The 17,745-nt window shown below is 42.3% G+C and overlaps 2 protein-coding genes across 14 annotated transcripts in view; one reads left to right on the forward strand and one right to left on the reverse strand.

The window, feature by feature from the left end:
* Positions 1-17,745, forward strand: part of SNAPC3 (small nuclear RNA activating complex polypeptide 3) — a 56,367-nt gene that overhangs the window by 20,120 nt on the left and 18,502 nt on the right. For 3 of the 7 annotated variants that reach the window (XR_012621695.1, XR_012621694.1, XR_012621696.1), the window contains exons 6-9: positions 538-620; positions 1,928-2,092; positions 3,144-3,251; positions 5,395-5,725. Coding sequence is in view for 3 of the 7 variants with exons in the window: in XM_074813088.1 (XP_074669189.1) it covers positions 538-620; positions 1,928-2,092; positions 3,144-3,251; positions 5,395-5,542 (504 nt within the window). In the remaining 4 variants the exon portion in view is untranslated. Of the gene's footprint in view, positions 1-537; positions 621-1,927; positions 2,093-3,143; positions 3,252-3,398; positions 3,498-5,394; positions 6,163-16,803; positions 17,045-17,745 lie in introns of those variants that run through there. The other 4 variants (XR_012621693.1, XM_074813089.1, XM_074813090.1 and 1 more) reach the window with 4 other exon arrangements.
* The window catches only part of PSIP1 (PC4 and SRSF1 interacting protein 1), a 44,167-nt gene continuing 42,292 nt past the window's right edge, over positions 15,871-17,745 (reverse strand). For 6 of the 7 annotated variants that reach the window (XM_074813086.1, XM_074813081.1, XM_074813080.1 and 3 more), the window contains one exon: positions 15,871-16,642. In XM_074813086.1, coding sequence (XP_074669187.1) covers positions 16,579-16,642 — 64 coding nt within the window. In that variant the 3' untranslated portion in view covers positions 15,871-16,578. The remainder of the gene's footprint in view (positions 16,643-17,745) is intronic. The other variant, XM_074813087.1, reaches the window with a different exon arrangement.

The following is a 17,745-nucleotide window of genomic DNA, read 5'->3' on the forward strand; positions in this document are numbered from 1 at the left end:
GAACTGTCTTTATCTCAATGCACGAGCTTGCCCATCTTACTTTCTTTCCCCTGTCCTGTTGTTGAGGAGGAGTGAGAGAGTAACTGGGGTGGAGTTCTGGCAGCCAGCCATGGTCATCCCACTACATCTTGCTATTTTTTAAAAATATTATTAGTCTTTTTTTAAATCAGTGCTGTGCAGTTACTTAATTTGTGCACTTTGTAAGATGATGCTTGTGTTCTTGTTCCATGTTTTTGTAGAAGTAGGTAACTGCTATGATGTGGATAGAAATAAGAGAAGAGCACTGAAATAACCTGTAATGGCTTGAGAATACTATCAGCAAAGCAACTGCATAGCCAGCAATCATATAAGCATTGTTGTTACAACAGCATCTAAAACCAATGCAAAGCTTTTGTTACAAACCTGTAGAATGAGGTCTCATAGTATAGTTTAGATTATACAAAGCACCTGAATTGCTTGTTTTTTGACATATTCTTGTTTAAGGTGTTTAATCTCTTGTAACACTATTGCAAACATATCTCTCTCTCTCTCTCTCAGGATCTCTACAAATCTGCTTTCTTTTATTTTGAAGGCATCTTTTATAATGATAAGAGATACCCAGAGTGCAGAGATCTAAGCAGGTACAGTAGTTGTAGATGTTGACTAAGGAAAACCTGAAGGAACATAAAATTTATTTCATTTTGTTTATGATTTGTGGTGTTTTAAAGACTAGAATGTCTAGTGTATGAAGCCAGAATGGGCTTTTCATACTATCTTTTCATGCTGAATTGATTTTTACATAGATGTTTAAGATTACTTGCTTTATTTATTCCTTCCACTCACTTCCCTTCTGAAAAGAGGATGAATGCATTTTTTTCCCCACAAATCCTGGTTTGCCCTGCTGGGATGGGATTGCTGTGGAAAGTGACAGATGTCAGTCTGTACTGGCTTTTTAAGTCCCCTCCCTAGTTGTGATGACCACCAAAAAACTTTCCGGTGAGGCAGAAGATTGGTCAGACAGCAACAAGGTCAGCTGGGTGGAATTCAGTTGTTCTGCTCAGTCTTGAAAACACGCTGAATGCCTTCATGGCAAAGTCAAGAAGGGGACTGTGTAATAACTGTTGGGAAAAGAAATCTGAGATGTCATTGCCAAGAGTCTCAGGTATCTCTTGTTTGGAACTATAGCTCACACTAGTTGAGCACAAGTCATACCTAGTAGTTGATTTTAAAGGAAGGATGGGCTTACTGACACACTGGTGAGATTTAGTGTTAAAATGTATGTTATGGAAGAACTGAGAGTTTAGACTCTCATTATGCCAGACTTGGGGTTTGACTTCAGAGAAATTAATTATTTTTCTCTGTCTCTTTCTGTCCATGAGCAACAATGATCTTCATGGAAGGGCTTGTGATAACATATGCAGTTTGTAGAATTGAAATGCCTTGTATGTAGGAGTGTGCTGAAAAGCCAAGAAACAATTGTAACAGTGACCAGTGCCCTTACAGTGCTAAATTTTGGAAATGTAACTGGGCAGTTATCAACTTTGTGTTTCTCCTTGGCAAAAACAAAAAAAGCTTTTTAATACTTTAAAACAAAGTTATTGACCAAAGGAGCAAAAACTATCTGCTGGCAACTTGAACTATTGGAATGCTTGAGAAGTGTCATGCTGCAAACAACCTGAGCTGGGTGGGTGCCATCAGGAGCATACACTCTGACTAGAACTCAGGAAGTTGACTGGTGGGTGTTTAAAGGCAGGTGTTCCACAAGAACAGTGCACAGTTCCATGGGGTTATGGTATTGCTGTGAAATTACCTTAAATTATTACAAAAATATTGTGAGCTGTTTTGATTTCCATCATGTGTCCCAGTGAAGATCTTTGCATGTCCCCCAAGGCCTTCCTTTTCTGTGCATTCACAGTTTATGTGATGCTGATGACCTTTCTGTTTTCAGAACAATTATTGAGTGGTCAGAATCTCATGACAGAGGCTATGGAAATCTTCAGTCTGTTAAAATGGAGGACTACACATTTAATGATTTGTCCCTCAAAATTGGCTTTCCATACCTTTTCTGCCACCAGGGGAACTGTGAGCACATCATTATCATCACAGATGTAAGGTAAGTTACTGCTCTTTGGGAGTCCTTAGGCAATTGGAAGCAAGCCTTCTGTGGACAAATTTCAGATGTTAAAGGCTGAATATTTGTTAGACTAAGATTATTCTGTTGCCTTCTGCAGGGTTTATTTAAGATTTTATTCCATATACCTGGGACTACCTCTTCAAGGAAAAAAGTAATCTTCCTTGGTTTTGGATTTGGGTTTTTTTTTTTAATAATTAGTCTGCATAAAAAGACTGCTTTCTAACTAGCATAGCATGACTGTGGTATGGGAGGAATGACACCCACAGTGAAAAGCTCTTTCTATGCAGAGCCAATGTGTGGCAGATTTACATAGTGATTCTGAAACACCAGGGAGCAGGATGCTGTTAATGGCTCTGGCTGGAGTCAGCTGGACTTCTTAGTTTAGACATGGTGCTAAGGGGCAGGAATTGAAAAGAGAACAAAGGAGTGGAAATAGTGCGCTGAGGTGGATAGGGAAAGGAGACAAGGAGGAGATGATAGTAGCTGTGAAGTGGCAGCCGGATCCACAGTAGAACTATTGTGTATACTCTGCTCAGTGCAGACAAAGCACTCCTCTGATTGTAGTGGGTGTCAGATTATTTTCAGTTCCCAGAAGTCTGATGTACCTAAACATTGATAATAAATGGTGCCTCCCAAGAGGAATGCAACCAAAAGAATGGTATAGGTGTTGTAAGTAGCTGATCTCAGGATTATGAGCCTCTGAACATTTATCTGGTGATGTTTTTGCCTGTTAGTCTGTGTAGGAGATAAAAGCTTTGAAAAGACCATCTAAAGTAGATGGTCTGAAGGCTTCTGAATTACTACACAAACTGAATTTCCTCCTGACCATAAAATCCACAGACAGTGCAACCAGCAGTCTATCTTCAGGTCTTCCATCTGTGTTAAGAAATGCTAAGCAGAAGTCTAGTCATAATTTACACAAGAATTAAATTATGCCTTATCTTCAATGTCCATGCTTATGTTCAGATAAATTCCAGTGTGGCTGACTCTTTGTTGTATTTTATTTATTTATGTATTTATTTCCCTCAAGGCTCATTCATCACGATGACTGTCTGGACAGGAACCTCTACCCCTTGCTAATCAAGAAACACTGGTTATGTACCAGAAAATGCTTTGTGTGCAAAATGTATACAGCCAGGTATGCTACTTTCTCAATCCTTTTGTCTTCTTAAATAAGTCTGTCTTGGCACTGCTACTAGCTTAAAAAAAAAATCAAAGCTCTGCATCAGTTTGATAAAGTGTGTGAATAATCTTCATGCAAATATTCTGAAATCTTACTTTTCAGGCAGTTGTCCTCTTTCTACCCAGGAAAAGGCCTCCTACAGGTAGCAGTCATTTGGAGGTGATGATTCGGGGTGATCAAAAGAACTGAAATGATGAAGAGGTTAATTATTTGGCTCAGGTTCTTTTGCATACATAGAGCTCAACTCTCAATTACTTTTGAAAATCTTAATTTTGGGAGAAAAGGCTCCATTTTCCCCCTGTGACAAGACAGATTGTTCAAAATCATTTGTCATAAGTCGTACAGAGCTTTCATTAAATCTAGCATCTAAGTAGAGGGAAGTATGGGTCTGTCCAACTTTAATATAGTAAAATCTAGGGATTTTTAAAAGACATGTAGCTTTCCCCACAGGTAAACTCCTAACCTCTACCTGAAAACTCTGTGCTGTGCACTTGAAGGAACCTTTTGTGATGCACAGATTTTCTGCAGTTAAGAGAGCAGAATGTGAATTCAGTGCTCTTCACACACTTTATTGCCATTTACTTAGTGTAATGGTTTAGCCCCGGCTGGGGTCTGAGACCACGCGGCCGCTGCCCCTCCCCCACAAAGGGAGTGAAATACAAAGCCCCGATCTGAGATAAGGACAGATTTAATACAGCAGTGCAATAGCAACACAACAAACAACAACAATAACAATAAGAATAATAGTAATAACAATGAACAGGGCAAAATATCTACCAATATAGCAGTGAGAGAAAACCCGGTGGCGCGAACCCCACTCGATCACTGATTCTTCCCGCGCTCCCCGCCAGGAAAATGTGAGGCACGCCAGGATGTGAGGTCCACATGGTATCTGAATAACCCGGCTAGAGCTCCCCTGTTACTGCTGGGGAAACTTAACCCTATCCTGGTTAAACCAGGACACTTAGACATGAGCAAGCCTTTCAATAGACACACTAGAAGTTTCTCTAACAGAGTTCTACAGACTAGGCTAGACTCCCTGATTTTATAGGTCTGAATGATTTATTTACAAAAACGCCGGCTGCCCTTTTTTTCCCCCCAGGGCAGTTTACACTCTCAGCTTCAGTTTGACATAGCAGCTGTGTCCTTGTTATCCTGCTTGTTTGGCCTTAGACTCCCCTGGAATCAGGCAAAGAGCCAGTTACCCTTGTGATGGGAGCCCATCCTAGTGTTCTTAGCAGACCCCCTAGGATGCCTTCACAGGTGGCTATAACCTGTGATGCATTTGGCCATAAGGGGAGGTGGACCCAAAGGGTCAATGTCGGGGAAAGATGGAATGGGAAGGCTGTTACCAGAGGTGATATAAATGCATTAAATTAAAACTAGGATTAAGCACTAAGCTTAAGTGGGGGAGATGCTAAACCATGGATAGCAGAGCTGCTTTGGCTGGCTGTCCTGCGTGTTCTAATCTGTGCAGACAGCATCTGTAAACACAAGAGGCCTTGAGCTGTCATGGCCTCTGAGTGCCACCAAAATTAATTGCTTGGTGCCATGGCAGGCCCTCCTTATACTGGCAGCTGTGTTCATGTCACCTGAAGTGTTTGCTGGAATTTGCAGCAATCCTCTCCTTGTCTTGTCTGCATCATCCAGGCCCTTCTTTTAGACTCGTAAATGGATTTGGTTATTACTTAGAGTAGTTTGAGTCAGTCATGTGTCTGCTCTGTATCACAGTTTCTTAAAGGAAAACAGATTTATCTTTTACGACTTTAATGGCTATAGGATGGACAGAAGATTCCTGTTAATTTTATGGATTTTTTTGGTTATGCACTGTACCAGCTACACAGGTTTGAGGAGTTCCTCAGGAAATGCTGTTGTAGCAGTGTAAGATAGCAGTTAGGATTGACATTGAAAGGGTGTGGTGTTTGGAAAAGAGCTGTATGCCTGGGGTGGGAGATGCGCAATATAGGTAGTACCTGGTCAGTATAACATTATTACTGATCTTTATTGCCACCATCCCCAACTCTGAGTAAGATGTTGAGATGTTTGTCACAAATGTGTTGGACTCACATGGGAAATGCTTGTGTTTTGTAACCTGCAGATGGGTAACCAACAAAGACAGTCTGGCACCAGAGGATCCATGTTTCTTCTGTGATGTTTGTTTTCGGATGCTCCATTATGATACAGAAGGCAATAAACTGGGGGAGTTTCTTGCATATCCTTATGTCGATCCTGGGATTTTCAGTTGAAACTGGCACAAGCCAGGATGAATTCAATGAACTACATTGGTGCATCTGTTGCTCTGGCTGCTAAAACCACCAGACAGCTTGAGTTTTGAGCATGCTGCTGGGTTTTGGGTTAGGCTTTTAATCCTCTCCTCTGAGGTGGAAGGAGCCCTTTGCACTTGAAGTCTTTTTGTTGTGCTTTTCTGAGTAAGTATGATTTTAAAAGGTAAGTTAGCACAGAAAAATATGCTGACATCTACTTTATTTTAATCAGTTACATTTTTTAATCTGCTTTTACAATAATACAGTAGTTTGGAGACTATGGACTCTAAAAATACAGATGTTTAAAGAGAGAACACCTTGCAAAAGCAGCCATGATTTTGAGAAGTTCTGTGCATCAAAGGCTTTGTTAACCTCAAAGGATGAGAACATTGTCTTTTGGCATTTTACCTTGAAAACTCTGGCAGTTGTCATCTCTGAATAAGGGTGGATAGGATGGAATTTGTGGGGAGGAGAACACTTTCTGAGAGAGAAGCTCACAGTGCTTGTTAACTTCTAAGGTCTTTCCTGCTTGCATCTGTAAGCTACTGCTGTCCTTGTGTTTTGACTCTGAGTACAAAGAGTAAACTACATTTCACTGATTACTGAATTGTAGCCTGCCCTTCAATAACTTTAACTGTTTACAGTGCGTGCAGTTTTAACTGTTGATAGTGTTCATTGTGCGCTTTTTTTTAGTACCATTCTGTTATTGTAAGTATTGTTGTTTTTTATTGAAATGTGACCAATTTGTACTTGCTAGTCTGATGTTAAGTTGAAACTCTGCTTGCCAAGACAGAGTATACTTATCTAGTGCCTTGCTTTTTAAAGTCATCTGGAATTCAGAATATTTTAGTGGAGATCCTTGCTGTTTGGGAAAGCCTGTAGCACTAACTGCTTTTCTTTTGAAAGCTTCAGCTAGTTCTCAAAAAAAGCCTAGTTCTGGTTGGTGTAAAAGTCAGCCAACTCTGATAACCTGCATACAGAAATGTATTTGACAGATTGAATTCTGTTCAGGTCCTGTGGCTGCAGACAGATTCTGTAAGTGCTTACTTGATTTTAGATGTCTTGAAACAAAAGTGTCTTAAGCGTTTGCAGGACTCCATTCGTCACTCACATATCTGACTGCTTTCCAGTGGTGTATTAGGTCATGTGAATATAAATCTGTGCTTTTTTTAGGACAAAAAAAATGATTTTTTTTTTTTTTTTGGTCTTTTAAATCAGACAGCTGACTTTGGCCTGTGTATTTTGAAAACAGAGTATGAACAAAGGACTTGTAACAGCAGGTGGTGGTAGTTCTCTTCTCCCTCAGGCATCTGTAGAAGAGGGAGTGGCCTGCCCACCACAACTGTCTCCGGTTAAACTGCTAGGGCTGGACTGCGTTGTGCTGCTGTGACAGCTGCTTTAAAGATCCCCTGCAATACAACTCTGGTTGCAGCTTCAGTATTTGTCTCATAAATTGCTAATCTTCATCTTTCCCGAGCCACCTCCTTTGTCAGCTGTCTCCTGGTAACATAGGGGCTTCCCAATCCTCTTCAATGTTGGAACTGAGATTGCGTAGACAGCTGGCATAATTTCTAAAGATACCATTTGTTTGTTTGATGGCTTCTTATGCTGAATTCTAAAGCAATCAGTAGGGTTTTTGTATGTGGGTTGGGTTTTTTTTTTTTCCTTCAGCGGTAGGGAGAAGGGAGTGGCCAAAATGTGAATTTATTCTTTCATTAAACTAATTCTGCCTCAGTATGCTATCTTGCACCCAACCCATTCACGTTCTTTGCAGTAAAAACTTATGGTCAAATAATATTTCAAAATTGCTGTCCCTGCAGATAAAGAAATTTGGTAGGGCTAGTCCCGTATTTCCAGTAAGGCAAAGAGAAGCTGGCCACAATCGGTGTGGGAGTGCACCCTGTACGTAACTACAAAACAGAGAAGAACTCATATCTGAAGGTGCTGTTTGTGTGTTCTGGTCCTGTTTCATATTGAAGGATTCAACATAAATGATAAATGGAACAAAAATGTTGCACTGAATCATAGTTTTTAACAATACTTTACTTCCCAGGAGCTGTCATAGGACAGCTGGGTCTGGTCTTGATTTAAGATGTCTTTCTGAATGAGTCCTCTGAGTGAAATGCAGCATTGCACCCAGCTGCCAATTTGTAGTTAAATTTCTATGGCACCAGCTGGATATTTGTGTTTTGGCTACTTGTTAATTGCTGTTAGTGTTTCAGTGATTAAAACTTCCAAGCAGGTCTATTACTTAATGATGAGAAAATATTTTTAATATTTTTTTAATAATCTCTTGTCTGTGTGTTTGGTATTTATGTCTTCTTTTGTCTTTTTTTTTTTTAAGCAAAGCAATTGGCAGGTTTTTCTTATGAATCCGTTGTTACAATAAACTGGATATAAGGGTATGGAAATTGGAGATGATTTGCGTTATATTTAAATGAAAACTTAAGGGCTCTGCCTGCTGACATGTGAAGACTTGTGCCTGTACTTACCGGGGGAAGCAAAAAGGCTAGAGTATTAAAAACTGTAATTCAATCTGTTGAATCTAAAAAGCATTAACCTGAACCTGGGGTTGGCTTTTTGCTTTGATCTTTTTTGAACACTTAGTGATTTAGCAGTATGAACCTTTGTAACTTATTTCAGACTTCCAAAACGTCTTGGATATTCTCTCTCTAATGAAAGTTTTTGCTTTGGTGACAAGATGGCGATACAGAATGTGGTTTCTAGTGATGAGAGGCCCCTCTGATTTTACTGTTAGTGTAAAGTTCCAAAGCAAAATGGGATTTATAATAGTGTCACTTTCCACTGATAGCTGGGCACTTGTTATCACAACAGCCCCCTGTGCACTTGAATAATGAGCAACTGAACAGGGCTGCACAATATTTTAAGCTGTACTAAACGACTATCGAAGTAGGGATGCTACTGCCAAAGCTAACTCTGCTTTAAATTTTGTGCATTAACTGTGGTTTGTTTCCTTTCTGCAAAAAGGACCAGTTTTATTCCTTGGGAGACTTAAGTTTCACTGCCTAGTCAGTTCTTGGCTCTCAGAAATTGTTTGTATCTTTGAAGAGTCACAACTCATGGACAGTCAGGCATCTTGGAAAGTGAGATGACCATTTCTATAGTCAGTGAGATTTTGTGAATTTAGGTTACTTCTGGTTTGTAAATGGGCAGTAAATTCATGCAGTAAAAGCCCAAGCAGCTGAATTGATAGAGCGTGACTTCAGTGGCGTGCAGCATATAATCAGGAGCTTCACCTCTGTATCCATCCCAATTAACCCTTTGAAGTAGTGGCATGGCTGACCCATTATCTCGGAAACAGTTGTGAAAGACAGATGTGTGTTAGTTCAGCAACACTTGTGTGAAAACAAGGTGGATTTGGCATACTTACTGAATACACAGTGCCTCTTTTTTTGGTAAAAGGGGTTTTGATACAAAGGAATGGTCATTATGTGCCTATATAAGAAATCCCATGTATTTTGAGTTAACATCCTACAGAAACGCTTTTGAGGGTGAAGGTGGAAGTTGTTTTAGTTTCCTAAGGCAATCATGTACCTCTCGAGACTAGCTGTATGGAGAATTATGCAAAATCCAGTGTACAGTAACTACCGGTATTTGGAAGCAGAATGAGAATGCTGCTGTCTGATGGTCTGGCTGTATGGCCATGTTAGTCTTTCCCCTTAACAGCAGTCTGTTGTGAAACGCTAGAGATTGCTTTAAACTCAAGATCTGTGGAGGCCAAACATCATGGCCATCTGCTGAGGACAGTTTCATACTGGGAGCTGCCATGGCTATTCATCTCATCTTCAAGGTTTAACTTAAGGTACTGTCTTCAAGATCTGAAAGCTGTTCAGTTTCGGTATATAAACACCATTAATATCATTACATGAGTACATACTCATTATGCACATGAAAAGCTTTGCAAGCACTTTTAGCATTTAGTACCTACTTGCATGATTTTACCTTTGGGGGGGAGATTGCTGTATTCATAACCTTAATTGTATTGCTGCAGACAAAAACCTCTTTTCATGCCAAGTTTTAACTTCCAGTAATCACATAAGTGGATTCTGCTTTATAAATACAGGCTTCAGTATTTAATCATTAAGCTTTCTAAATGCCCATAGCCTGCTACTCTAATTTCCCAATGCAGCCAGCATGTTACTACAACATGCTACTGCAACTGAGTGCCACTGTGTTTTGCGCAAAAAGTCATTTATGAACACCTTTCTGTGATCAACAACATGGAGGCCTTCCCCCAGGCACTCTTCACATCTCTTCCCCCTTTGACTAATAGACCTGTGAAGAGAGAACAGAGAGTTCTAGGCTGCTTGCAACTTCAGGCAGGCAGGTAGAGTGGAAATAGTACCATTTTGTAAATATGCACAAATCACATTTTTGTTAAGATCAGTACAGATGCATACAAGTGCATGTGCTTCTATGCATTGACATAAATGATAGCAGAGTAATAAGGAATGATAAAAAATATGCTTGCCTCTATAAAGTACTCAGTATAGTAAAGGAAGTCTTTAGAAAGCATGCAGCATATTTAATAAGTATGCTGTACAAATGCAGCAAAACAGGCTCCATAATTTCAGCTGTTGGTGAACAGTCTTGTTGAATGTTGAAATAAATATTCTTCTGTTGGGTTTTCTGTATTACCAAACCTATAACCCTGCCTTATCTTAACATTACAGCTAGTTTACAGATTATTGAGACCAAAAATAAATGCAATGGATTCTGCTTAACGTCATGTAGGTACCACTATGTAAAGGGAGAGTTAAAAGTTGGTCAAACTATTTCCAACAGGCATTAGCAGCAGCTTATGTGTAGTGGCTAGATGTGGCAGACATGGTCTCTGAAGGAGTGGTGTATTTAGCAGGGAAAAAAACATTCACTCTGTGATGAATTCTAGCAAAGTCACATAAAAAATAGTAACTTAATGCAGACTAGCAAAGATGACTGAACAGCAGTTTTGAACACAATAAATATAATGCTGCTTGTGCAGTGAGTATCAGATACTATAGTTGTGACTGGAGGCTCTTCATGCTTTTTTTCTGTGCCTCTGGTCACTAGTGAGGATTTTTTTGTTTTTTACTTAAACCATACAAGTGAAGAGAAGGGGAGGTTAGGGCTATCATCCTAAAACTACTATGCCATTTACTATTCTAGTCTGTTAGGAAGAAGGAAAAAAAGCAAAAAACAGCAAAAAGGCAGTGCTAGGGAAAGAAGTTTTCATCTCTTCACAATTAGGAGACAGATAATAAGGAGGAATTTCTTCATAGTAGTGCATGATTTCAGTGAAAAAAAGTGTTAGTCTCAAAATCTGTCACTTTCAGATTCTGGAAAACAGAGAGGTTTTAAGGCAGTGCTGAAGTTACTGACCTTTACCTGGTTGTGATGTTGAGTGTGGAAGTTGCGTTTTCCTATTACTGAATACCTAGCTGCTTAACACTGTTGAAGAGCAGAACTGCAAACAAAAGTAAAGATTGTACCAAGCTGTTGAACTTGAAATGGGGAAAAGCTGTCTGCCTTGTTCTGTATATGAGAAATCCCTTTTCTCTGTGCTACCCTGTGTAAGAACAAAACAACAACACAAGCAGGTGGGCTGACTGAAGAAGCCATGGCAGCCATTTACAAGGCATGTAAACAAGAAATAATTTGACTTCTCAGTATTTGATACCATGCTGTTTGGGTCATGCTGCAATACTGAAAACTTGTTGAATGGTGCAAGTTAAAGCTTCAGAAGCACTAGTCTCCATCAGGCTGTAATCATATTTTTCTGTTGCTGCCTTGAAGGTGACACAAGGCAAATATGTACACCTGGAACACTGTCACATTCCCTGATATCCCCCTAACACAATTCTTAGACTCTCAGTGCAGCTCGTACCCACAGAATCACAGAATCATCTAGGTTGGAAAGGACCTCGAAGATCATCTAGTCCAACCGTTAACCTAGCACTGACAGCTCCCAACTACACCATATCCCTCAGCGCTATGTCAACCCGACTCTTAAACACCTCCAGGGATGGGGACTCCACCACTGCCCTGGGCAGCCCATTCCAATGCCTAACAACCCCTTCTGGAAAGAAATACTTCCTCATACCCAGTCTAACCCTTCCCTGGTGCAACTTGAGGCCATTCCCTCTTGTCCTATCACTTATTACTTGGTTAAAGAGACTCATCCCCAGCTCTCTGCAACCTCCTTTCAGGTAGTTGTAGAGGGCGATGAGGTCTCCCCTCAGCCTCCTCTTCTCCAGACTAAACCACCCAGTTCCCTCAGCCGCTCCTCGTACGACATGTGCTCCAGACCCTGCACCAGCTTCGTTGCCCTTCTCTGGACACACTCGAGTAATTCAATGTCCTTTCTGGAGTGAGGGGCCCAAAACTGAACACAGGAATCGAGGTGCGGCCTCACCAGTGCCGAGTACAGGGGTAAGATCACTTCCCTGTCCCTGCTGGCCACGCTATTTCTGACACAAGCCAGGATGCCATTGGCCTTCTTGGCCACCTGGGCACACTGCTGGCTCATGTTCAGCCAGCTGTCAATCAACACCCCCAGGTCCCTCTCTGACTGGCAGCTCTCCAGCCACTCCTCCCCAAGCCTGTAGCGCTGCTGGGGGTTGTTGTGGCCCAAGTGCAGCACCCGGCATTTGGCCTTACTGAAACTCCTCCAGTTGGCCTTAGCCCATCGCTCCAGCCTGTCCAGATCTCTCTGCAGAGCCTCCCTACCCTCGAGCAGATCCACACTCCCACCCAACTTGGTGTGTCATCTGCAAACTAACTGAGGCTGCACTCGATGCCCTTGTCTAGATCATCAATAAAGATGTTAAACAGGAGTGGCCCCAAAACTGAGCCCTGGGGGACACCACTCATGACCGGCCGCCAACTGGATTTAACTCCGTTCACCACAAGTCTCTGGGCCCGGCCATCCAGACAGTTTTTTACCCAGCAAAGCCTCAAGCAGCCAGTTTCACCAGGAGAATGCTGTGGGAAACGGTGTCAAAGGCATCCACAGCCTTTCCCTCATCCAATAAGCAGGTCACCCTGTCGGAGAAGGAGATCAGGTTTGTCAAGCAGGACCTGCCTTTCATAAACCCATGCTGACTGGGCCTGATCATCTGGTTGTTCCACATGTGTTGTATGATGGTACTCAGGATGAGCTGCTCCATCAGCTTCCCAGGCACCGACGTCAAGCTGACAGGCCTGTAATTTCCAGATCATCCTTCCAACCCTTCTTATAGATGGGCGTCACATTGGCCAATTTCCAATCTGTCAGGACCTCCCCGGTCAGCCAGGACTGCTGGTAAATGATGGAAAGCGGCTTGGTGAGCACCCCAGCCAGCTCCTTCAGCACCCTCGGGTGTATCCCATCCGGTCCCATAGACTTGTGTGTGTCTATGTGATGCAGTAGGTCACTGACTATCTCCTCCTGGATTGTGGGGGGGTCGTTCTCCCAGTCTCTGTCTTCTGGCTGAGGAGGCTGGATTTCCTCAGTACAACTATTCTTGTTATTAAAGACTGAGGCAAAGAAGGCATTAAGCACTTCAGCCTTCTCCTCATCACTTGTTACCATGTTTCCTCCTGCATCTAGCAGTGGATGGAGACTCTCCCTGGTCTTTCTTTTGCTACTGACATACTTATAGAAACATTTCTTGTTGTCCTTGATTGCTGAAGCCAGGGTAATTTCCAGCTGGGCTTTAGACCTCTTGATTTCCACCTTGCATAGCCTCACAGCCTCTTTGTAATCACTGTGAGTGGCTAGCCCCTTCCTCCAAAGGCTGTAAACTTCCCTTTTCTCCCTGAGTTGCAGCCAAAGCTCCCTGTTCAGCCAGGGTGGTCTTCTCTGTCGCTGGCTTCTCTTACAGCACCTGGGAACACCCTGCTCCTGTGCCATTAACACTTCCTTCTTAAAGAGCGCCCACCCTTCCTGGACCCCTATACCCTTCAGGATCATCTCCCAAGGGATCCTTTCAATCAGGTGCCTAAACAAGACAAAGTCAGCCCTTTGGAAGTCCAGGATGTCAGTTCTGCTTAGCCCTCTCCTGGCCTCTCTAAGAATAGAGAACTCTATTATTTCATGATCGCTGTGTCCTAGTTGTCCTCGAACCGCCACATCATCCACCAGCCCTTCTCTGTTCACAAAGAGGAGATCCAGCAGGGCACCTTCTCTGGTCAGTTCACTCACCAGCTGTGTCAGAAAGTTATCTTCCACACATTCCAGGAATCTCCAGGACTGGTCCCGCTCTGCTGTGTTGTATTTCCAGCAGATGTCTGGAAGTTGAAGTCTCCCACAAGAACAAGGGCAAGCAATTGTAAGATTTCTCCTAAATGCCTATAGAATATTTCATCCACCTCTCTGTCCTGGGTGGGTGGCCCTGTTGGCCTTCCCCCTGATTCTAATGCAAAGACACTCTACCCTGTCTTCACTACACTTGTACTCAAAGCAATCATAACAATCCCTAACATACAGCGCCACCCCACCACCTCTCCTTCCTTGTCTGTCCCCCCTAAAGAGCTTGTAGACATCAACAGGCACACTCCAGTCATGGGAGACATCCCACCATGTTTCTGTAATAGCCACTACATCATAATTTTCCTGTTTCATCATGGCTTCAAGCTCCTCCTGTTTGTTACCCATGCTGTGTGCATTGGTATACATGCACTTCAGATGGGCTGATGTTTTGCCCCCTTCAAATCTAGTTTAAAGCTCTGTCAATGAGTCCAGCTAACTCCTGCCCCAAGATCCTCTTCTCCCTCTGGGACAGGTGCTTCCCATCCAATGCCAAAAGGTCTGGTGCCCTGTATACCAACCCATGATTGAAAAATCCAAAGCCCTGACGGTAACACCAGTCTTGGAGCCACAAGTTCATCTGCTGAGTTCTCCTGTATTCTTCTTCATCCATCCCCGCAACTGAAGGGATGGAGGAGAACACAATTTGTGCCCCCGACCCCTTAATCAGTTTCCCCAAGGACCTGAATTCTTTCTTCATTGCTTTAGGACTTCTCCTGGTAATGTCATCACTACCTACCTGGAAAACCAGGAGAGCGTAGTAGTCCTTGGGTCTCACTAGAGTGGGGAGTTTTGCCGTGAGGTCCTTGATGCAGGCCCCAGGGTGGCAGCAGACTTCCCTCTGAGACAGGTCTGGTCTGCATATTGGGCCTTTGACACCCCTCAGAATGGAGTCACCCACTACAATGACTCTTCTGGGGTTCTTTTTAGAACTGGTTTTAATACCTGGTCTGGAATGACCCGGCCTTGGTGGACCTTGGTTTTCCTCCTTGTTTGTCTCATTTTCTTTCTCCTTCTCTTCTTTATTCAAAAGTTCCAGGGCCCTAAATCTACTGTGAAGGGACACCATGGAGGGTGAGGGAGCCTGGGAGAGGATTTTCCTGCCTCCCTGAGCAAGGACCTGTTTCCAGCCTCCCCCATCTCTTATGTCCCCTCCTTCTGCCTGGTAGCCAGAGGGTGAGGGATTGCCTGCTTCTTTTGGGGCCTCCATTTGCTCCTGTTGCTTCAGGGGTGCTAAGGTGCTACTCCACCAATCAATTTCCCTTTCACACTCCCTAATACTTCTTAATCTCTCGACCTCTTCTCTGGGTTCTTCCACCAGGCTGAGCAGGTCACCCAGCTGATCGCAGTGCACACAGGTGCTGTCACTGCTGCCCTCCAGCAGGACTGACAGGCTCAGGCACGCCCTGCAGCCTGGGACCTGGACCGCTGCATGTTTGCGTGTCAGCTCCGTCGGTTGCCACGTTCTTTCTGGTGGTGGTTTTGACGCGAGTGGAGACCATGGTTCAGTCCACTGGTGGAGGACGATAAGATGAAACTACCTCTGATAAGTTCTAGACCCTGGAGATGGACCATGCCCTGTCCGCTTGCCCTGCCTGCGCAAACTGCCACGCAAACTCACCCTCCTGACACGCCACGCCACGCCCTGTTCGCCTGCCGTGGTTGCTCGTGCTCCCTGGGGGCTGCTCTTGTATGTGAAGGCGTGGGGCGTTGGGCATCGTGGGGCGTTGGGCATCGTCACTCCAGTCTGCGCCCACCCACTCTGACTCACCACCGCCCTCGTTAGCAGCAGCTCACTCTTCCCGCTCAGGGGGGAGGCGACTTGAGGCCCTGTTTCATTCCCTGTCACACCTTTAGGCATTTTTGTTAAAATACTTTACCAGTGTTTTTGTTAAAATTCAAGTTAGAAATCCGCAAGCTAATGCCAAGGCAATAAAATCGAAATAGTACTAAACCCAGATACTTGTCATTCCTATGAATGTTTCCGTCTATACAAGTTAGTATTAAGAACATGTCTCTCTTTATCAGTTTAAATGCTTTAATTTCATAAATTTTTCAAGACAGTGTTTTTCAACCAGTGTGCATCAACAGGTTCTGTGGGAACACCACATTTCTTTCTAGTATACTTATTAAACCAAAAGCATACCATAAAGTCACATTGCAGTAAATTGGCACAATGAGTTTTGCAAGAACAGAACTAAACTTGTTTAAAAAAAAAAAAGTGATTAAGTATACTCATACATTAACATTTTAACAGCTATAAAAATGCTGCTTCCAACTCCTACAAAACACAGTGAAAAAACATCCCCAACAAGAGTTGAAAAACTATGCACAGAGGTCAGTATCCTAGGAAGAGAGTAGGTTTTATACAAATGAAGCAATTGGGCAGTTAAAAGTATTTACACTTTTTCCTGCTATTAGCTAGACAAACATACAGTAGTCAGGTAAAAATATACTACAACTCTAAGTCCTGTAACATGTAAGCATTTGTTTTCTAAGTGGAATTTTCATCTTTTGAAATGTATTACCTGTTAATACTGGACAAAACTATTGGCAAAAGTGTTTAAATACTTTAAAACCAAGATTAAAAGGGCTTTTATTCCACAAAATTTAACTTTACAATACTATGCTTATAAAATTATTTAGAACTTTCAGCAGTCTATAGATTTCAAATGCAAAACTTATCAATCCTCTTTATTTTGTATTTTAGAAAAAGACTCCAGTGGTGTCATTTGCTTTCAAAGGTAGAATCTTTTGCTGGCTTTTCAGGCTCTCTCTCTTCACCACATGTCCTAGAAGCAAAATAAAGCAACATTAACAACCACATAAAAATGCAGAGAGCAAGGCTTATGCCAGATCAATTTGTGCAGTCTAGAGTAAGTGATGCTGACAGCAGATGAAGTCTGGAGAACTGAAGCAGGTAGTGATGCCAGCTGTCTATCTTCTCTCTTAGGCTGACTGCCCCTAAATGTGAAGCTAAGCTGGTAGTGATTAACATCACCTGAATGCATGTGACCAGATGTGAACAGCAGTCATTCAGCCCCCAAGTAGCCATACAAGACTTTTTGTAAAGTGGGTTTGTTTCTTTGTTTAGGTGAGTCAAAGAATGTGTTGCGAGTTCAATGCCACAGCAAACATCACACATGTGTAAAGAGATAAATGTGTATTAGCAGAACATGACATGTCCACTAGCTCATTCATGGAAGATATATTCGCAACTTTTACAGATACAATCACAATTACTGAAGTATTAAAAATATAAATTGTCATGCCTCAAAGTTGCTTTTTTGAGACAACTTTATATTCAACAGCCTTTTCCAGGCATGCTGCGTAACTATCTAAAGTCTCTACCTTAAATTTCTTTTGACCAATGCCCATTGAGGTGTCATGCATGCACCCAAATATTAGTTCTTCTAATCACAATATAAAGGGCAATCTGAGATTGTCTCTCTGCCACTCAAAAATCCAAGTGTTGTCAGGTTCTGCAGGAACAAGGAAAGGAGCTGGCCATGAAAAAATTCTACCTTGGAGAACCAGTTCAGTACTAATTTATTTTTAAATACTTTGTCAAGTATATTCTGTTATTACTGAACTAACTGCCTTGCTATTAATTTCAAGTAACTCAGGTGTTGCACTTGTTAGTACCATATTTGTGATTTGGCCAAATCACCTATTTAAGCAGTGTACTAGGCTGTGTAACCTGTTAGCAACCTACATATCTGCCTTCACTATGTTCCCGTAACATGCTGCTTGTTCAGACCAAATGACTATTGGATTCATCACTGGTTGAAAACTCCCAAATGTCAATTGTGAAAGCTGTGGAATCAGAAGCCAGTAATTCTGAGGCTACCTCTCAGCAAATACAGAATAATTTTCATCTTAAGTGGTTTTTTGG

This window comes from Strix aluco, chromosome Z (assembly GCF_031877795.1).
Source record: "Strix aluco isolate bStrAlu1 chromosome Z, bStrAlu1.hap1, whole genome shotgun sequence".
Classification (NCBI taxonomy): domain Eukaryota; kingdom Metazoa; phylum Chordata; class Aves; order Strigiformes; family Strigidae; genus Strix; species Strix aluco.